Genomic DNA, 21,632 nt, shown 5'->3' on the forward strand with positions numbered 1-21,632 from the left:
AGATGAAAAAAGCAAGTGGTATAGAGCATGTAAAGCATGTTCTGAGTTTTAAAACATCTCCATGTGAAGAAATGCGCTCCCACACCTGCAACAACCATGGTGTCTGATGGCTGGACGTGGTGGGACTACAGGAAGAGCGTGTACTTAACTCATTCTTGTACTGTTGGAAATTTTACAACTAGCATGGGTTTTGAAATCAGGGGGAAAAATTAAATAATGAACAAGGATCATAAAGCTTTATTTAATAAATATAATCCAAAACTTCAAAATATTTTTATTCCATATGTAGCCAATTAGGAAAAGAAAAAAAAAGTTATAAGGAAATGTTTGAAGGGATTACGTGAAAGGGTGTCAGGAGAAAAGGAGGAGGATGGGAAGATTCAAGAGATAAAGGTTAAGTGGAGACCAGAGGGTGCTCAGGACCTCACAGTTCTCAAAGCGCCGCCTTCACGGGCCATGTCTCACAGGGCCCTGGGGGCTTCCGATCCTCCTTGGCCATGATGCGAGATGCTAAACTGACATTTGTGGAATGAATCAGGACTCCAGAAATTTGGAAATCCTCTCAAAACCAGGGAGGCGGTCTACCTTTTCTTTTCTATAACCATCAGGATTGCCTTATTTCCCCCCTAAAATCAAGTATCTGGCTGGACAACTGTACGCTCTATCAGGGAATAACTTTTCTGAAGAGCCTTTAAGCTCCTCAGGGCTGTCCAGTTTACACTAGGTCTTAATGTCCATCTGCTACTGAAATACTGGGTTCTGTTCTGATGCTTCCAAACCACATTTGAAAAGAGAACTGACTTCATAGTTCATACTTTTCAATTCCCTGGGGAAAGGATGGGAGGGTCAGGTCTGGTTGCAGGGACACCGTGTGGTGAGAAGTCAATGAAACAGTTCAAAGGAAGGTGTCTGAGGTGCAGGGAGGTGAGCCCTGGCCTGGCACAGAGCAGGTGAGCCTGGATAACCTATGTGGTGCTGGGGCCTCAGGAGAGAGGTCTGGACTGCCAGGGACGGGGCCTGGCCAAAATAACCCTAAACAAGGCTATATCCCAACACAGGTGTGCGTGTTACAAGGAGTAGGCGGCAGTGTGGAGGCCTGCTGGGGACTCCCGAAAAGGCCTGGTGGACAGGGGCAGCAGGGGCTGAAGCTCTCTTGGGCTGACTCCGCACAGGCCAATTCTAGGTTCTGAAAAGAGACACTCCTAAGATCATCTGCAGAAACAAGACGGGCCTGAAGCCCTGAAGTGCCTCCCTGAGGGGCCGGAGAAGGGGCAACAACACGCAGTCCAGGCACAAGGCTCGTTTGTCCACTCTTTATTAAAGCTAGGTCCTTCCTCCTGCCGACAGCTGCGGGCGGGGCTGCAGGTCTGTGCTCAAAGGCTGGGCCATGCAGGATGGGCATGGACCAGACCCCGGCCAAGCAGGGCTGGCCCACCTTGCCCTGGGCCCTTCCTGAGGTGCCTTCCCACAGCGGGAGAGAGAGGCCAGAGACAGAGGGCACCAGCCAACACTGCCGGCGCCTCCCTGGGAACCCCTGTCCTCCTCACCACCCACCCCACCCATTCCACCCCCATCAGCCAGGCTAATAATTCTCACCACCACCATCTGGCAGTCCAGGCCCTCCTCCCACCCACCGACTACGGTGACTACGCTGCCTCCTACCGCCCAGCCTCTAGCAGCCTGGCTGCCGGCTCTCAGACCCCACGGCCACATCTACACTAACACAGAAGGAACTAGGTCTAGAAGGGAATAAGGTTGCTTCAAAATTTCGGTTTTCTGGCCCCACTCACATTGGCCAAAAAAACATCAAGGGAGGTGGGGCAGGTGTCTCGCAGGTGACCTGGTGGCTTCAAACGGCCGGCCTGGAAGGTGGGTGCTGGCCGCGGGCCTTGCATAGTTGGATACTTGGTCAGTCACTGAGCCACGGGCTCAGGTCGGAACCCCCCAAGGTGGACGGCTTACCGCCCACTCTGTGAAATGGGAATCTAAACAGAAACACTGCTGGCTTCTAGTAGAAGGACAACAAAGGCAGAGTGAAAGGAGCCTGGGGGTGGGGGGCTGGGCGTTCATAGCCCTAAATGACCTTGCTACCGACCTCTGTCACTTTACACTGGGTTATTGGATCTAAGTGAGCCACGGGCTCAGAAGAGCAGGGCCCTGTATGTCCCCCCTGTGCGAGCAGAGGAGCCGGGAAGCCAAAGGCAGCGCTGGGGGGGAATCTCTGAGTGCGTGCCTCCAGCTGCCCAGGGTAAGGGCACCAAAGAATTCCAAGGGGGAGTTAAGACTAAACCCCACACCACCAGGCTGGATCTCCGGGCTCAAGTGGGGTGAGCAGAGTGAGGACCCTGGAGAGTAAGGCTTCAAGGTCCCTGGGGACCCTGTGGACACCTGCTACCCCATCCTACCCCACCTTGCACGGGGCCACGGTTTGGTTTCTGGCTTTTTTCTCCTCCTTCCAGATTCTTCAGGCCATACAAGCAGTGGAAATAAATATCCGCGGTCACAGAACAAAAGCTTTCCCAGTGCATCTCTGCTTCCCCTACCCCGGATTAGGGAGGAACACCGTCCTCTGAAAACCCACGAGGTCTCCCCTCGCCACGCACAGTCCTTAACGCTTCCTGGACATACTCTGAAGGGCCAGGAGATCCCTGAAGTCTCCCGCTGAGGAATGGGAAGAAGTCGTCAGCCAAACCCCTCGACCACCCCACCCTCCCTTGACGCAAGGCCTTCCCCTCCCTCGCCGTTACGTTAAACCCCCGTTACTCACTCACATGCCACCTCTCCCCTGGACCACCCAAATCGAACCCGGGTAAAATAAATAACATCGCCGGCCGTCCCCACCGCGTGGCCTCACCGCATCGATCCAGGGATGTCGCAGTCTCCCGTCGGGGTGGCCGCCCCTGCCCCATCGGCTCCGCGCGCGGCTCGCCTCGCCCCCCGCGCCCCCCTCACGGCCATGCGAGCTCGGCGGCCGGTTCTCTAGGGCCGAGCAGGAGGGAAGCCTGAGGCCGGTGCACCGGGGCTGAGGGTAAGGCACCGCACCAGGGCTGGGGCCCTCGGCATCCCCCGAGGCCAGAGGAGCAAAGGGCCGGCGGCCTAGCGGCCTGCGCCTCCGTCACAGGCCCTCACAGGATGGTCTCCTCGTAGGCGCCCGAAGGCCCCGCGAAGGCGGCCGTCGGCTCGGAGCCAAAGCTCGTTCCGCCCGCGAACTCCAGCAGGGTACTGCCGTGCTCCCCGGGCCCGGTCCCTGTGCCCGCGCTCGGCGGCCCCTTGGCGGGCGCCTCGGCCTTGGGCACGGGCGCGGCGGGCGCCTGGACCGGCGCGCCCGCCGCGCCGCGGTGCGTCTTCATGTGGGTGAGCAGGTGCGAGCTCTGCGAGAAGCGGCGGCCGCAGTTGGCGCAGGCGTAGGGCCGCTCACCCGTGTGCGTGCGCTGGTGCGTCACGAGCACCGAGCGCTGCGAGAAGCGCTTGCCGCACTCGGGGCACGGGAAAGGCCGCTCACCCGTGTGGCCGCGCCGGTGCTTGGCCAGGTTGGAGCGCTGCGCGAAGCCGCGGCCGCAGTCGGTGCAGCGGAAGGGCTTCTCGCCCGTGTGCGTGCGCCGGTGCCGCTTGAAGTCCGAGCTGTGGCCGAAGCCCTTGCCGCAGTCGGGGCAGCGGTGCGGCTTCTCCTCGGCGTGCGCCCACTGGTGCCGCGTCAACGCCGCGCTCTGCCCGAAGCGGCGGCCGCATTCGCCGCACGCGTAGGGCCGCTCGCCTGTGTGCGCGCGCCCGTGCGCCGTCAGGTGCGCGCGCCGGCTGAAGCCCGCGCCGCACACGCCGCAGACGAAGGGCTTCTCCCCCGTGTGGCCGCGCACGTGCGCCGCCAGGTGCGAGCCGCGAGCGAAGCGCGCACCGCACTCCGGGCACGGGAAGGGCCGCTCGCCGGTGTGCGTACGGCGGTGGCGCGCCAGGTGCGAACCGTACACGAAGCTCTTGCCGCAATCGGCACAGCGGTGCGGCCGCTCGCCCGCGTGGTAGCGCTGGTGCTTGGCCAGAGCCGCGCGGCGCCCGAACGTCTTGCCGCAGTCGGAGCAGATCCACGGGCTCTCCTCCTCTGCTAGCGCGGCGGGTGCCGGCTCCGCCAGCAGTCCCCCGACTGCAGGCCCGAACGCACGCAGGCCGCTGGCGCCTCCAGGCCCGGCCCCACCGCCGAAAGGGTCGCAGGCCAGCCCGGCGCCCTCCACCAGGGAGAGCCGGCCCCCCAGGGGTCCGGGCAGGGGGCGCCCGTCGGCCGGCAGCCGCTCCCCGAAGTCCGGGAGGCCCAGGATCGGAAAGCCATCCGGGTGGAGCCAAGACTTGGGGTGCATGGGAAAGTGGAAGCCGAGCGGGTGCGAGGAAGGGCCTTCGCCCTCCCCCAGGCCGTTGCCCAGCCCCAGAAACCGCCTGTCCGGTTCGGGGTCGTCCTTGCTCCGTGGGGTGGGCGCCTCCACCGCCGCCTCTCTCACCTCGGCTTCTCCCTCAGTCTCTCCGTCTGCCTCATCGATCTCAGGCCCCTCCAGCCCCTCCGGCCCCACCTCGGCCTCCTCGGGCCCCGCCGCAGGCCTCGTCTCGCTGCAGGGCTCCGGCCGAGGGCCCTCGCTGCCGGGCTCTGCGCAGCCGCCACCCCGTCGATGGCGCTGGAAGTCGGCACGGAGGCGGAAGGCCTGGCCGCAGTCGGGACAGCAGTGGGGCCGGTCGGCCGTGTGCACCGCCTGGTGCCGCGCGAGCGCCGAGCTCTGGCTGAAGCTGCGGCCACAGTGCGGGCAGGGGTAGGGCCGCTCCCCCGTGTGCGTGCGCTGGTGCGTGACCAGGTAGGAGCGGCGCCCAAAGCCCGCGCCGCAGAAGGCGCAGCGGTAAGGCCGCTCACCCGTGTGGATGCGACGGTGCGTGACCAGGTGCGACTTGTATACGAAGCGCTTGCCGCAGTCCGGGCATGGGAAGGGCTTCTCGCCGGTGTGCGTGCGCTGGTGGATGGCCAGGTGCGAGCGGTATACGAAGCCCTTGCCGCACTCGTCGCAGCCGAAGGGCTTGACCGCCGCGTGGTAGCGCTGGTGCTTTGCCAGCCGGGACCGGTGTGGGAACACCTTGCCGCACACATCGCACGTTGTCTCCGGGCGCCCAGCTGGCACGGCCACCGCGGCCGGGAATGCCCAGGGCGCCAGGAGGCTCGCACCCGGCTCCCGGTCCGGCAGAAAGGGCTTCGACTCAGATCCCGGGGCCAGGACCCCGAGCCCCCCGGGGTCCAGACCCCAGCCCTCCGGAGTCTGCGCAGAATCCGAGTCATCAGGGCCCCAGGTCCCAGGCACATCGCCCACTCCGTAGGCCGCTGACCACAGCCCCGGGGGCTCGTTCTCCTCCTCTGCCACCTCTGCCAGGAAGTCTTCGTCGTCATCCTCCTCGTGGTCCTCTATGTCGTCGGTCCAGAACCAGGCCCCTGAAGGCGACGAGAAGACCACAGGAGAGGTGAGAAGACACCGTGCCAGCAGCCCCTTACCGGCTCCTGCAAGGAGCTGTTTCTGTGGGACCCCAGGCTCCTGGAGCACTGGGCCGAATTCAGGATGCCTCCGTCCCTACCCCAGGTAGGAGGAACTCTGCAGACAGGAGATTTCTCTGTCCCTCCTAAGAAGGCTGGTGTTCCTTCCCTTCTCAAACTTGCCTCACATGGACTCAACAAATCCCTTTTCCACAGCTCCAGCTCCCTCCAGGGCTTGCCACCTCACTGAAGAACAGGGACACCTACAAGGTGGGTGACGTTGCCTGGGGGCTCCTGTGAGCCCACAGGCCAGAAAAATAGATTGAGATGCCTGCTCTGTTTTTCCCAAAGCCCCCTGTCTCCTGGAGAACCCCAACTCCTGGCCTGCTTGGCCCAAGGCAGCCAAGACCCCAGTGCCAGTACGGCCGGGTCACGGAGGGCTTGACTTTGTGAGCACCTAAGCTTTGCTCAGCGTCTCTCTGGCTCTCGGTCCCTCTCCCCCAGCCTCAGGCTCCCACCCCCAGAGCAGAACCAAGAAAGGCTGCCCTGAGCCAAAGACCTAAAGGGCCTGGAGGCCTCAGCTCTCTGCACTCACCCTAACTATGCTCCGGCTATTCTGCGGGCAGAGACGAGCCTCCCTGAATCCTGTTTGTTTTTTTTCTGAGCCATTGTGCACTTGAGAAATGGTCCCAAACCAAGACTGGGTGAGCTACAAACATCTTCCCATCGTAGAAGGCCGAGGACCCGTCCCAGAGCCCCGCAATCCTGTCCCTCCTCCACCAGCAGTTTCCTGATCTCACCCTTCAGTGAGGAGTGCGGACACAGAATCGGTTTATAAATGGAGTGATATGCCTGCCGTCATGATATGCCTGCCGTCATGATACACCCGCCGTCATGATACACCCAGGAAGGAACTGGTATTTACAGAGCAGGCGCTACGTCACACAAGGAACCTGGCCCACAGCACCCCCGGTGCTCAGAGCACCTGTGTGCCACCTTCCTCGAGTGCACTCTGCCTGCGTCTGTCTACCACGGCCACGCACCACGCAGTCCACCTCAGAATTCCAGCACCTGGAAGGATCACTCCAGGTTGTGGTGGGGACAGGGCTTCCCGAGTTCCCAGATGCAAGCCTGTGTGGGATTCGAGTGAGGACCCATCAGGTCTACTGGTGAGGCTGGAGCCGGGGTGGAGGAGGTGCTCTGACAAAGGGCTTGGGGCTTTCTCCACTGCCTCTTCCAGGACCCACGGCACGGAGTGGACAAGTGCACCCTGGGGAAGGGAGCCTGGCACCTCGTCTCCCTGACACGTCCACTCCTGAGGACTCTGACACCAGGTGAGGACTACCTCAGCCGGGGCCATTCTCCAAGCCTGACAACCTGCCCATACTTCCCCCCAAGACATGTGGAGAAGGGGGACACACCCAACCACATGTTCAGAGACCAGCCAATGAAGACCTGCAGTCCCTCTGTCCCCAGGTGGCATTTCAGAGCTGGACCCCTGAAACAGGGCACACCTCCCGCTAAGACCCTCTGAGAAATATCACCTACATCCCAGTCTCAGCCTAGAGGCAGCAGCAGCATTTCTTACCAGCCAGAGGCCTGTCCCCCAATCCTGAAGGCCAGGGGACATTCCCACAGGGACCCAGAGAACTTGGGGACCCAGGGCAGGAAAGCCAGCCCACAGCACAGTGGAACGTAAGGACCGCGGCCTGAGCCCACCGTGGGCGAGTGACTGAATCACTACTTTAAAAGTTGATGTCCTCCACTGTCACGTGAGACCAATCATTCCTCCCCTGCTATTTCACAGAGCTGTTATGAGAATAAACAGTATACGAGGAAATACTCTGAAGAGTACACGCGTAGGCACAGCGCTGTTTATGTCTTCCTGTATTTAATTTAAAACATCTACATGCTGCTCCAGGTACGTGAGTGGCATGAGACGTCCGGAGCCCGCACGAGGCAAGCATCACCCAAGACTAAAGCAAACACACGCACTGTGCCCGGGCCTCCCCTGAACCTCCCGACCTCCTGGAACAGCTCACAGACCCCGTGGAGCACCGCCATGGAACCAACAGTCCGACAGCCTTGGGGCAGGAAACTACAGGTTTCCTTCAAACTCTTTATTCTCCACCCGACTACAAAATGAGGCCCAGAAAGTTGGAGGAACAGAGCCGGGTCCGGGCTCTCAGGAGAAATCCACCACCCTGAACACTGCCCTCTGGAACGCTGGCCCCCGGTCCCAGGCCTCCCAGCGAGAGGAAATGGCCGAATGGGTGGGGAAGCCACAAAAGCTGACCCTCAGGCACACAAAACCCACCAGAGGGCAGGGCAAAGAGAGAGCATTATTTTTAAAGACTTGTAACAGGAGCCTCAAAGTTTGCTACAGACTCCCCAGCCCTTGGGCCTCTGCAGACTGGAACCAAAAGGAGCCAACTCTCAAAGGCAGGGATAAGCCCCCAGCGCCGTGCAGTCCCCACAGAGCCCCCCAACAGCGCAGACCAGCAGCACCAGGCCCCTCTCTAGAGCTGCAGCAAAGATGCAGTCTGAAGTCTGCCAGAAAACCTGCGAGACTCTGTGTCACGCTCACCTGTGTAGACGCCAGTGACGATGTCTCCCTCCTCGGGACGCGGGCTGTCCGGGACCCACGGCTCCTCTCCTTGCTCCAGCCGGAAGATCAGATCCGGCTTGGGGACTGGGTATCCTGGCCCAAAGAGAACAGGGGGCAGCTGCAGGGCTGTACTCGCACCCCGACCCGCACAGGCCTGCCTCCACCGCTCCTGTCCCATTCCTTCCAGAACCTGCCTCCCCACCTCCCCGCTGGAACTCCCACACCCCCAACTCCCCTGCCAAGCCCCCTCCACACACCACCGTCCACAGGGGGCCCCACCCCTCTCCTCTGCCTCCGGACTCCTCACCCCTTGAGGCCTCTAAGGGGAGCACAGAGACCAGCGCTGGGCCAGCCACTCCCCAGGACATGGAACCTGGGCCACGGTGCTGCCGGGCCACAGTGAGCCCCTCGCGACACACCCTGGCCGGAAGCCAGGCTGGTCCCCAGGGCTTCCCTAGGAGGTGAGCAGGCACCAGCAACCCCTTCTCCAGGATCCTCGGGCTCCACAAACCACCCTCAGACAGCTAAGCCCCAGGCAGCCGTCAGGCTAGGATGCCCCCTGCGGACGGAGGGCTCTGCTCACCCAAGGACACCAGGATCCCATAGTTTTCCCGCATGACCTCCTTGTAGAGCTCCCGCTGCTCTGCGTCCAGCCTTTCCCACTCCTCCAGGGAGAAGTACACAGCCACGTCTTCAAAGGTCACCAGCCCCTAGGAAACAAAGCACCCTGGCCACTGCCCTTCCCTGAGCTGGGTGAGAGGCAGGGGCGCACCCCCATGAAGACAGGACAGGAGATCACTTTGGCGGGAACTGGGCTCGCCCTTCAATGTGGGGCTCACGGGGACACAGCCCAGCACCCCATCACTGGCAAGCCTACAGACGCCCGGCGGAACTAGGGGCTCCCAGGCCTCACCCAGGCCAGTCTCATTCAGCAATCAGGACCTCAGGCTCAGAGAGGAGATCGCTCAGCTCAGGTGGGGCAGCACGGGGTCTCATGCCCAAGTCCCAGGACCACGACGACCAGGACCCCTCAGCTATGCTGCATGGCCACCTCACCCCTCCCGCATCACTGTCTGCCTCAAGCCAGGGGTCACACCAGCGGTGTGAGAGCTCACGCCGGGGTGGGCAACTGGCACCAGCAGAGTGTGGGCACTGCTGCCCACTCAGGACAGTGGCCTGGGAAGCATCAGGCCCGGACAGCAGAACTATAACCCCTGGGCACTGCTGCCCACTCAGGACAGTGGCCTGGGAAGCGTCAGGCCAGGACAGCAGAACCATAACCCCTGGGCACTGCTGCCCACTCAGGACAGTGGCCTGGGAAGCGTCAGGCCAGGACAGCAGAACCATAACCCCTGGGCACTGCTGCCCACTCAGGACAGTGGCCTGGGAAGCGTCAGGCCAGGACAGCAGAACCATAACCCCTGGGCACTGCTGCCCACTCAGGACAGTGGCCTGGGAAGCGTCAGGCCCAGGACAGCAGAACCATAACTCCTGGGCTTCAGACTACTACTAGTACTACTACTGAGTCGCTTCAGCCGTGTCCGACTCTGTGTGACCCCATAGACGGCAGCCCACCAGGCTCCACCATCCCTGGGATTCTCCAGACAAGAACACTGGAGTGGGTTGCCATTTCCTTCTCCAGTGCATGAAAGTGAAAAGTGAAAGTGAAGTCGCTCAGAGAGACGGCCAACTGCTTCCCGCAGCCCTGACCCCGCTCACAGCTGGGGCTGGCCTGGGACCCACAGAGCCGCTGCCCTGCCAGCAGGGGGTTTCCGCAACAGGAGGTGCGGATCCCGCCCCCTCCCTCTGCCCCGGAACCCCTGCCTGGTTAACTGAGCTCCAAACCAGGGGGCAGCTCACCTGAGACCCAGACGTCAGGGAGTCGACCTCGTCCTCGTCCTCCTCCTCTTCGTCCCCCTCCCCCTCCCGCTCCAGGTCCTCATCCCTCGGCGTGGCTGGAGCCCGGAAGGCCTGCAGGGCTGAGCGGAGAGACTCTTGAGGGCCTGGCTTTAGCCTCGGACGGACACGTGTCCATCCAGCCAGGATGGGCAGCTCCTGGCCACGCCCCCTTTTCAAGTGCGGCGCGCTGATCCCGCAGCCCCGGCTCTGCCCTGTCCAAGAGCTCTTCCCGGCTGCCCCCTAAAGCCCCCTGAAACTTCCTCCCCAGGGGTCAGCTCCCTTCTCTTACCCTTTTCCTGAAGGCCCGGTGACTCGGTGTCCCTGCCGCCGTGGGGGCACTCCTGGGTCCCCGACGCTGGACTCTGCTCTCCTGCCAGCGCCGCCTCCACCGTGGCGTCCACCTCCACATCTGCGTCCACCACCACCTCCTCCGCCAGCCGCTCCTCCAGCGCCTCCACCTGGTCCCCCTTTCCTTCCTCCTCTTCTTCCTCCTGGTCAGGACCACACTCCGATCCGTCCAGCCTCTCCAGCTGGGCGGCGGGCGAGTCTGGAGTCGTGCGAGGGGCTGCCATCGCCTCTGCCAGGAGCCTCAACTCCGCCTGAAACACAGACGGTGACGGTGACGCGCCGCCCCCGCGCATCTGCTCCGGGGCTCTGCAGCCCTCCTGGGGAGGCGGGGTTGCTCTGCCCTGAGGTGCAGTAACGGGGCACTGGGCACCAGGACAGGAGCGCTTTCCTTTCCCCCTGAGCGCTTTCTCAGGGGGGACAACATAGATTCTGTCCCCAGAAATGCTGCCCGTTACTCGGCCGTGGCTCTTTGCTGGGAGCACGACAGGCGTGCTGTGAACCACCGTGCTTTCTTGGAGTAAATTGGGGATTAATCCTGCATTTTTTATCCACGAGGATGTGGAAGCATAAAGTCCAGGCAATGTGCCAGAGGGTGGTCCAGCCTGTGTTTAGCAGAAAGGGGCGCACGCAATCGCTTCTTGGCTTTTTGGCTAAGATTAAGTGAAAGGGGTCCACACAGCCTGTGAGGAACAGCTCACCCGATGTATGAGTGGAGGAGATGCTCACTCAGCTCTGGACACAAACCTGGCAGCAGGGAGTATGGGAGCCAAGGTCTGAGCGTGCGGGCCACAGCTCTGGGCGGGGAAGGTGAGACCACCCTGCTGGGAGCACCTGCTCTGCCAAGCCAGCAGGTCAGGCCCCTTCGGCATGTGGCACAGCCCTCGCCCCTCGTGCCGTCCAGGGCACCTGGAAAAAGCTCAGCAGGTCATGGAAATCTGGTTCATCGCTGGACCAGCAAAGGTGAAATAAAACGCCTGGTGACCCTGTTCATGTTTAGGGATCCGGGAACCCTAAGCGTCGAGTCATCAAATCTCCGGTGACTCACAGCACCTGAAACTCACGTGGATGTCACTGAGGGCTCAGCCAGGCACTCAGGAGGGAGGGGGACACAGCCACACTGCCTGGGGCACAGAGCCTGGGGCTGTGGACCCAAGACGGACGGGAGGCCGAGAGCCCTGGGGCCACTCCTCTCTCCCACCTGCACATCCTTCACCAACCCCAGTGGAGCGCTGGGGACAAGACAGAGGCACAGGCTTTGAGTGCAAAGCGCAGAGGCTAAGGGCCATCAGCCAGCGTGGCTCATCAGTCTCTCAGACCTGAATGGGGTCACTTCCAAACACAGCGACCCCAGGATCCTGGGCAGAGAGTGGGAACCCCAGAGGATCAGAGGACACCAGGGCCCACCCCAGCTCAGCCAGCTCTATCAGCACACGGCGTCTGCCGCAGAACCTCTAATCCAGGACGGGGCCCCCACAGAAAGGTGCCCCCCAGTCACGAGAACAGTCCAGACCACCGGGCACCTCCTAGGAGAAGTGCTCACTGATTAGCTCTTACCACAGCTCATCGTCTCTGTTAATAAGGCAGCGTGCGCTCATTTTTCCCAAGTGCTCTGAGCTGCCGCTTTAAAATCTACAGTGTAATTGGGAGGGAACTCTGAGCATTCGCACAGCTCCTCCCAGAGACCAGGACCCAAGTCCGGGGGCACACGGGCACCCAGAAGCCCCCCTGTCCTGACTCTCACGCTGGCCCCGTCCTAGGTCCCGTATCACTGGACTAAAGGCGCCGGTCGTGGGAGCTACACCCAGGAGGGCCACCCTCCGCCCCAGTCACTCGCAGAGCCCATGTCCTCAGTCTCCGTGGCTCTCTGGCCACGTGAAGGTGCCTGAGCTGCAGAAACACATGTGCATGTGTCACCTTGGCCGCCTGCAGGAGGACAGAGCCCTACCCAGCACTCAGGGTGTCAGAAACACTCAGCAGAGGTTTCCCAATCGCCACTCACCTCAGGCCCAGAGGGAGGCTCTTCTCATCCAGGCCTCAGGCTGCAAATTCAGGCTAAGCCCGGATGCCATGCCAAGCCCAGCAGAGCCCCTCCTGCCTAGCTCTCTCCCACAGCAGGCGCCCCCAGGCCGGGCCTGCACCTGAGGACTCGTGGCTTTGGAATAAAGTGACTCTCTGCTCGTTCCACCTCGAGACCTTTGCACATGCCGCTCCCGCTCCCTGGCACTCTCCTTCCCTCTTCACTGGGCCTTTGGAGGCAGCCCCCTGGGCTCCTATGACATGCACAGTTCCCGGGACTCTGCGCTCTCAGCACCTACATTTTAATACACTTATTGAAGTATCTGCTATTGCTTGTCTCCCCACGCACATAGTCGACTCCAGGTGGGCAGAAGCTCCCTCTGCTCCTCTCTCAAATCTCTTCTGTGCCAGACAGAGTGAGCACTCAGATATTTACCAAAGGAATGATTCTAAAGCCTGCGGTCAACGCAATGAACATAAGCTTTTTAAGACTCAGTATTCTGGCCCCACATCACGTTCCAGAACAGACTAATTGCTGTTGAGGGTCCTTCACCCTGGAACCCACTGGTGGTGCGTCTAAGGAGGTCAGGCCCTGAGGGCTCTTCTCCTAAGAGGTGCACCTGCTGGTGATCAGGGAAGGAAAGACCCGGCTGCCATGGAGACGGGCAGTCACCCTGCCGACCGCCCAGCCAGACATCCCTCCATCCTGACCCAGCATCTGGAATAGAACGGTTCTGAAAAAGTAACTAAGTAACTTGGGTGCCAGGTTCCTTCTGCCTCCCCAAGCCAGGTATGTGCTGCACACTCTGCTCTCTTCTCTTTCCAACCTGCCAGACCACCTGACACTCACCTCCTGGCATCCCGCTCAGGTAAGCCAGGTAAGCAATCTGATCAACATAACCCCGCAGGTCATCCCAGACCATTATTGCCTGGGAGGTGGGGCGGGGCTGCACCCTAGGGTACCATGCTGCAGAATTTAGAACAGGGTGGAGGGGGGCAGTGACAAGATGCCTGCCCTACGGACAGCAAGCGGCAAACTTGGGAAACTTTCAGCAACTCTCCACTGAGATCCCACATCCAGGAAACCTATGGGGAGCAGCAGGAGGAATGGGTGGGCGCAGGGGCAGCTGGGCCCCTTCCTACCCTCTGGTGGCCTCACTGGCCCCACCCGTTATTCAAGGCCTTCCAGGCTTCCATCTTCTTCCTTGACTACCAGGATCCTCATTGCTTGTCCACGATTTGGGCCCCTCTACTCTCCTGGTGTGCCCCTGGTGCAGGTGTATCCGCGGGGCCATGCCCGCTGCCCAAAGGCAGCCCCTCACCTGGCAGCCAGCGCCCCAGACCTGCCGACACTTGTTGAACTAAACCCAGCACCAACGTCTCCCCACACAGGCACAGCAGGGCATGACCATGCATACCTCCCCTCTCCTCTGCCCACTGGGTCCTCCTCCAAACGCCAGCCCCTCTCCCATCTCTGCGACCACACGGGGCAGCCCAGACCCCATCCGACCCCAGGAAGGACCCCATCCGATCCCAGGAGTGAGCTCCGCAAGCTGCCTCCTGGCGGTACAAGACTTGGCCAAGCTGCCCACCGGAGCCTCCATTTGAAGAGGAAAGACCCAGACAAGGCCCCCAAGGTCACTAAGCAGGCTCGCGGGGGGCGCCTAGCCCAGCCATCTCTACCCCTTCAAGGGGCTGATCAGGCCCCCGCCTCCCGCGGAAGTAGGGGCCAGGCCGTGACAGCCCCTTCTGGATGGGTGTGTCCCGGGGGCGGCCGCGGCCCAACCCCCGCCCCTCCGGCCTAGACCGTGGAGGGCACCTCCCAGGACTAGCGCGCGTGTGTCCTCTGCTGCCCGCCTACTCCGCGCTGCCCACCCGGACCGACCCCGGGGGTCGGAGCCCGCCCCCATCGCGCAGGCCGGGGCGGGGGTCCACCGGCTGCACTGAGCGTGGGCGCGGCTGCCCAAGGCCAGGCCAGCGCGCTGCTCCGGGCCCCCCAACCCCAGGTCCAGGCCAGGTCCGCCCCGCCGCGCGCCGCGATCTCACCGCGGCCTCGCGCGCCGGCGTCGAGGGGCGGCGCGACCCCGACCCCACGCCCGCGCCCGGCCCGCCCGCACCTGCCGCCCGCGAGCGCCGCCCGCCGGCCCAGCCGCGCACTCACCGCGCCGCCCGCTCACCGCGCGCGCCAGCCGCCGAGCCGCCGCCGGACACCGGGGCCGGGCCGGGGCCTGCGCGCCCCGCGCTACACAAAGTGACGGCCCCGGAGCTGCGCGGCGGCGGCGGCGCGTGGGCACCGGAAGTGCCGCCGCCGGGCTCCGCCTCGCCAGTGCCCACGGGGGGGCACTTCCGGTCACGCGGGGTCCAGCGCGGCCTCAAAGGGTCGTGCGTGGGGGGAGAGGACGCGCCCCTCGCGCGAGGGCGCCCTCGGCCCTGAGTCCGCGCGCTCGTGTGCACCGGGACCCCGGCCTTGGGGACCGCGACGCACCGCCCCCGCGCCTTCCCAGGACCCAACCCCACCTCCGGGGACCCCCCGCCCCGCCCTGGCCCTGGAGACGCCCGCCGGGTCCCTGGCCGGACCGCCGCTCCCCAGAACCCGCTCAGCCTCAACCGCAATTCCAGGAGCTCTGCTGAGCGCCAGAGCCGGCTGGCTCCATCCCAGGCCCCGCGATGGTGGAGGGAGGAGGTGACCCCTATGAGTGGCCTCGGGGAGGCGTCGTGCAGGCCCGCGTGCCCTCAGATCCGGACAGGGCAGGGCCGATCCCTGCCGGGCAGGGGCCAGCAGGACAAGAGCAGGTGGGCCGGACACCCACGGCTCGCGTGGGGCCAACTCTGGCTAGAAGGTAGAGGTGGGGGGTGTTCCCAGGATGGAGGAGGACGCGGACCGAGGGGGCCAGCCATTGGGCCGGGGTCGCTGGATGAATGCAATAAGCCCTCAGATCTGGAAGCTTTCCAAGTGACCAGGAAGAGGCTCTGCTTCTAGGAAGGGACGTGTTCCCCCAGCAGAGGGAGGCGGGAGGGGGAGATGGCCGCCCAGGAGGTATGAGAAGGTGAGGTGGGAGACTCGGGATGTCCACAGCCCTCCCCAAAACTTACCTGTATCTGCCCCCCCCCACCCCCACCCCCCAGGGCCACAGCTGCTGTCTTATGGTGACATCTCGCACCCACGGAGGTTGGGCCCTGGGCCTTGCCCAGCTATCATTGCACTGGTACCATTTTTCTTCTATTTTCACTAATGCCCGCCCACCCCCACCCCTTAAGACAGGACTGTCAACACTACAGCCTGACTCGGCTCTCAGAGGGTTCATACCTGCTTGAAGTGACAGCTTCTCCCCTCCAGACCCTCAGCATCTGGCTGTGGGTCTGCTCAGACCACGGAGGACTCAGACCTGCCTGCACAGCGATTTCCATCACAAGGAGGGGAAAAGGGTAGCTGTGTGTAGTGATGAGGCTTAACTAAACTTACTGTGGCAGTCATTTCACAGTATACATCAAATCTTTACATTGAACACCTAAAACGAATACAGTGTTATATGTCAGTTATATCTCAACAAAGCAGATATATATATATGTTGTTTCCCTGGCAGTGATTAGGACTTTGCCTTTCAATGCAGAGGGTGAGGGGTTTGATCCCTGGTCAGGAAAGTAAGATCCCATACACCTCGATCCCAAAAAGCCAGAACATAAAATGGAAGCAATACTGTAACAAATTCAATAAAGACTTTAAACATGGTCCACATCAAAAGAAAAAAATCTTTAAAAACTAAAAATTGAAGGTCTCATTAAAAGATGGCAAAAAAAAATCAGTTCTGCCAGTGTCACACCTGTGGTTTGCAGGGTCCCGCTCCGGGCCCTCAGAAGTGACCGGCCCCAGTGGATGAGACTGGGCTTGAGGTGCTCCATGCCCACCGTCCCCCCGCCCCCACCTTTCTGCAGGCCCATTGTCCATGGCACCCCCCATCTGGTCCTGTGGATGCCCACCGTCCCCCCGCCCCCACCTTTCTGCAGGCCCATTGTCCATGGCACTCCCCATCTGGTCCTGTGGGCCTCTGTGCCTTGGACTCCGGGACCCTCTCCCCAGCCCCCTCCACCCCAGGTGGTCCCATTGAGAAGCTCTGAAGGGGAGATAACCCAGGAGAGCAGCAGAGCCAGGAAAGGGGGAGCAATAGGAATGGAGGCACCGGAGACTGGCACCTGGACCTGAAGGGGCGGGTGGGGAAGGAGGCCTGCAGGGAGCTGGAGGCTGGAGGTGGCGTCACCGGGGAGGAGCTGGGGCTGTGCGGGAGGGGTGCGACTGGCCCCTTCCCCCTGCAGCGCCAGCCTGTCCTCTCCTTCCCACCCTACCAGTGCTGCCCACTGGTCAAGTCCACTCCTAATGTGAGGGACAGGGGATGAAGTCAGTCAGGCACCAGAACCAGATAGGAAACAAATGGGGGAGGAGGTGGTGGTGATTTAGTTGCTAAGTCATGTCTGACGCTTGTGACCCCATGGACTATAGGCCGCCAGGGTCCTTTGTCCATGGGATTTTCCAGGCAAACATTCTGGACTGGGTTGCCATTTTCTCCACCAGGGGATCTTCCCAACCCAGGGATCCAACCTGGGTCTACTGCATTGCAGGCAGATTTTTAACTGACAGAGATTCTTAATGGACTGGGAAGCCCAAACTGGGGAGGGGGCAGGTGAAACAGAACTGACAGCTCATCCCTGTCTTCGAACCCTCCACCTCATCCGGCAGAGACCCCCATGGCACCGTGGCGTCTGCTCACTTGTCCTCTTGGCCTGTTCCCACCTGACCCCTTCCCTAAGAGCCGATTTCTTCCTCTGATCTCTGCGGATGTTCCTAGCTGTGGAGTCCACCAACTCTGCCCACTGGGCAGCGCCCCCCTGCCCAGTCCCTACCCGAGTCTCCTCCCTCAGCTGACCACCAGCCTCTCGAGGCCAAGGAGAGGCTGCCGTCCTGGGCCCTGTGGTTTCCTCCCCTCCCTGAGGGTCTCCTCCCCACACCTCCACCCCCGGAGCCTCTCCTTCGTCCTGCCCTGTGACAGGCAGAGTCCCCAAAGCTCGGCCCGTGCAGGACAGAGTGAGGGTCCACACGGAGGTCCCGGAGCCTTCCATGTTCAGCGTGTCACAGGTCGCAATGCGGCTTCCAGTCCTCCTCTGCCTCACGCCTATGAAGACTGCAGGGGCAAGGTGTGCTCAGGGCATCCGCCCACTCCTCTGTAGGAATCAAACCTGAGCCACTTGCCAGGCTCCTTAGTGTTTGTTTGTTTTGGAATCAAATAAAATTCCCCACTCTTGTGATCCCACCCGATTCCGTTCCTACGCTCCACTGGACCTGGATTGGATGTACGGGCCTTGCCAACAGCCTCAGGCTGGCTGAGCCTCTGCAGGTGACCCCCTCCCTGCCCCACAGGCCTGGCATCACCTTTGTGCCTACTCAGGGCTGTCCCAAATAGACCACACTTGGGCCTTGCATGATCTGAAGTCACCTGGCCTTGACTCTGCCAAGCACCTAAGTCCTGAGCTGCCAGGGGTCACAGCTGGCTGCCCGAAGGTGCCTGTGGGCACAGACCCTGGGGCAGGACCCCTGCCAGGCAGGCCTGTCTTCACGGGGTGCTGGGGAGCCAGAGATCCAGCTTCCAGCCTTGACGCGCCTCCTCCCCTCCCCGTTTCCTGCATCTTGCAGTGGTATTCCTCAAAACGTTGTGCGGCCCTGTGCTTGGGCTCCAAGAACTCAGCAGTCCTGGCCACTGGCCTCTCTGGCCACCTCTTCCTGTGGGTTCTCAACAGCATCCTTCGAGCCCTCTGAGGCCAGCCGCCCGACCCTTGCTTGTCCCTCATTCTCAACGGGAGTTTTTGGTCTGGGTGTATGTCCACGCATTTACACTCGGCTAGTACGCGTTGTGCGTGGATGAACGTGGGACCCTGTGCTCACTCCAGTTGGTGGGGACTGGGGGAGATGGGGGCCCCGTGGCTCACCAAGCCCTAAGGATCTTGTCGAAGCGTGTGAGAACCTTCTGGGGGCAGAAGGGCTGCAGGACGAGGTGCGAAAACTGATGGGGGAGGGAGGCTAGCAGGGGTGAGACCAGCAACGGAAAAATCCAGGCCTGTGGGAGTCACTGTGTTCCCAAGAGAACCTGATGACCAAACTGCTGAGTCTAGACTCAGCTAAGGCACCAGCCCCAGCCACAGGCAGGCTCGGCTTTGGGACCATCTGAATTTACATTGAAAGCGTTAGTTGCTCAGTTGTGTCCAACTCTTTTTGATCCCATGGACTGTAGCCCACCAGGCTCCTCCGTCCTTGGAATTCTCCAGGCAAGAATACTGGAGTGGGTAGCCATTTTCTTCTCCAGGGATTCCCGACTCAGGGATCGAAGCCATGTCTCCCGCATTGTAGACAGATTCTTTACCATCTAGGGCTTCCCGGATAGCTCAGTTGGTAAAGAATCCGCCTGCGGTCCAGGAGACCCCAGTTCGATTCCTGGGTCGGGAAGATCTGCTGGAGAAGGGATAGGCTACACACTCCAATATTCCTGGGCTTCCCTGGGGGCTCAGCTGGTAAAGAATCCGCCTGCAATGCGGGAGACCTGGGTGCGATCCCTGAGTTGGAAAGATCTCCTGGAAAAGGGAAAGGCGACCCACTACAGTATTCTGGCCTGGAGAATTCCATGGACTGTATAGTCCATGGGCTTGCAAAGAGTCAGACACGACTGAGTGACTTTCATTTTCTTTACCATCTGAGCCACTGGGAAAGCCCTGAATTTACATTGAGGGCTGTCAAAACTCAGGGTTACACTCCTACCTGGCAGTGACAGAGAGCCCTGGGATCACAGTTATAAATGGAAACGAGGCGTCAGTATTCCATGCTGTGGATGACTGGAGATGGACAAGGGGTTTGATACCATTTGGGGACATGAGAAAATCTAGATGTACCCAGTGCTGCCAGTCGCCTGGCTCTGCAAGGGGTGGCTGATGGGCCAGAAACACAAGGACCATCTGAGGAAGGGAGCCCAGTCCCACTCGAGACCTCTGCCAACACAAGGCCATCTGGGGAGAAAGGGAGGGTGAGCGGGCCTGCACTGGGGCTGGTCCGCCCTCCAGCCTGCTGCTTGTGAGCCAGAAAGAGGGAGGAGAGAGAGGCGGACAGGGCCTGCCAGGGCCTGTGCGGCTCAAGAGAGCAGGAAGCAGCAAGAATGAGAAAAAGAGAGACCCAAACTGGACGTTGCCCCTTCGCCCAGCCAGCACTAATCTTGAGCTGGAGGTCTTTCTCTTGGGGGTGCTGAAAAGGGGCTGATGGAGAGACTTCCTCTGTGATCCAGCGGCTAAGACTCCACGCTCCCGGTGCAAGGGGCCCAGGTTCCATCCCTGATCAGGGAACTAGATCCCACAAGCTGCAACAAAGGTCAAATATTCCCGGTGCCGCATCTAAGACCCAGTGCAGACAAATAAACATTTTTAAAAGGGTGAGAGGCTCGTGGAGGTGGGCTGGGCAGAGGGGAAGCAGCAGGGGGAAGGGCTGGCCTCAGCATGAACTCCTCCTGCACCTGCAGGTCTGGGGAGGGGAAACACAGCAAGGAGGGGTGCAGGGCCTCCCGGCCCAGAAGACGGCAAGTCCTGGAGTCCTAACTGTGAGAGCCATATGGGGACGTGGTGAGGAGGTCCCCATGCCTTCAGGGGACAGGTGGCATTTCAGCCCAGCCTGAAAGATGGCTGGAGACTGGGATGCAGTGGGGACAGGGGAGACCAGGCCTGAGCAAGACCTGTTGGCTGGAGGGACGGGTGGGGGGACTTGAGGCAGGTCTAGGGAGGGGGCAGGGCCCCATGACAGCTGGCAGCCCACAAAGGCATCGGGCAGAGGTGGGTCATACTTGTTAAGATGGATGGTGGGGGTGGGAATGGCAGGGGTCCAGGTGGGTGACTGGGTGCTGTCCAAAGGCTGTTGAGGTGCCCCAGGTGGGAAATGGCAGGGCTTCAAGGTGACAAAATATCTTAATCCATTTGGGCTGCTATAACAAAGTCACTATAGATGGAGGGGCTGAAACATTTATTTCTCTCAGTTCTGGAGGTTGGGAAGTCCAAGATCAAGGTGTTGGCAGATTCAGCATCCAGTGAGAACCTTCTTCCTGGTTCAGAGCCAGGGCCCCCTCGCTGAGTCCTCACACTGGGAGAAGGGTGAGTGATCTGTCTGGAGCTCCCTTTATAAGGGCACTAATAGCCTTCATGAGGACTCCACCCTCATGACCTAATCACATCCCACAGTCCCCCTCCTCCAAAATGATGGAATATATTACATTGGGGGTTAGGCTTCAACATGTGAATTCGAGTTGGGGGTAAGGGGCAGACCCAAACATTCAGTCTCCGGCACAAGATGAGAGTTAAGCTATGGAAATGGGAATGGCCAATAGCGGGGGATCCTGATCACTTTGGGAACATCTCTTGGTTCTGCGATTGTGATGCTGCTGTGATGGACTCTGCCCATCATCCTTGCAGAGGGAGTCCCTCCCTGCCCCAGCCCCCTGTCAGATGCCTGCACCTGCCTGGGTGTCAAGTCCATTCTAGCACCTCAGCCAGCAGTTCAGGGCAAGCGTAGTTATGCTGGGCCTGGGGACAGAGCAGAGGGCAGAAAGGAAGAGCAAACAGCTTCCCCCCCAAACCGCAGCCTGGGTACAGACAGAAATGACAAAAATGTCTGCCAATCAGGGGCAGAGGTTCAGGTCCAGGCAGAGAGGAACAGGCAGGGGTGGAGTGTGGACTGCAGACAGAGGAGGCACAAGCCAGGTGTGCAAAAGACTCCCTTCTCCACCAAACTTTTAGTCTGAGCCTCATCCACCTTGGGGCTCCCTTGTCTGTCTCTGCATTGCCCAGTTTTAGCAGAAACCCTATCAAGTCAGTTTTGCCAGAATCCTCACCCTGGTATCAGATCACCATCATATCTGATCAGAGTCCTCACCCCCACCATTCCTTAGGTGATGTCTGAACACCCTGGCCTGCCTTCAGCAAGAATCCTGTCGGGTCTGTTTAACCAGAACTCCCCCCACCCCGCCCCTGATGTTCCTTTCCTCTTAGTAATTTTCCATCTAGCAGCTTCCTCCTACCTTGCACATTGGCTGTGAATCTCTGCTTGTCCTTGTGGTGTTCGGGATTGAGTCCGCTTCTATTCTGAGCCCTCTTTTCTCCTATTGCCTTAGGTCTTGAGTACAGTTTGTTTTTACTGCTTTGATCACTGTCCGGCTCTGGCTCTCTCTGACGGTGGCACTAGTGTCCTCTCCCTCG

The 21,632-nt window shown here is 60.9% G+C and overlaps 1 protein-coding gene across 2 annotated transcripts; it reads right to left on the minus strand.

The window, feature by feature from the left end:
* Nucleotides 1–1,299: 1,299 nt before the first annotated feature.
* Nucleotides 1,300–14,633, minus strand: ZNF316 (zinc finger protein 316). Of its 2 annotated transcripts, XM_027527496.1 has the most exons (6): nt 14,524–14,630; nt 10,288–10,597; nt 9,960–10,078; nt 8,683–8,809; nt 8,079–8,192; nt 1,300–5,452 (listed from the first exon to the last, which is right to left on the minus strand). In XM_027527496.1, exons 2-6 carry the CDS (start codon nt 10,568–10,570, stop codon nt 3,126–3,128), a joined length of 2,970 nt encoding a protein of 989 aa, XP_027383297.1. In that variant the 5' UTR covers nt 10,571–10,597; nt 14,524–14,630; the 3' UTR covers nt 1,300–3,125. The 2 variants fall into 2 exon arrangements, with proteins under 2 accessions (XP_027383297.1, XP_027383298.1); XM_027527497.1 differs by lacking the exon at nt 9,960–10,078 and having other exon boundaries at nt 14,524–14,633.
* Between the last annotated feature and the right edge of the window lie 6,999 nt (nt 14,634–21,632).

The sequence above is a fragment of the Bos indicus x Bos taurus genome, chromosome 25 (assembly GCF_003369695.1).
Source record: "Bos indicus x Bos taurus breed Angus x Brahman F1 hybrid chromosome 25, Bos_hybrid_MaternalHap_v2.0, whole genome shotgun sequence".
In the NCBI taxonomy this organism is placed as follows: Eukaryota; Metazoa; Chordata; class Mammalia; order Artiodactyla; family Bovidae; genus Bos; species Bos indicus x Bos taurus.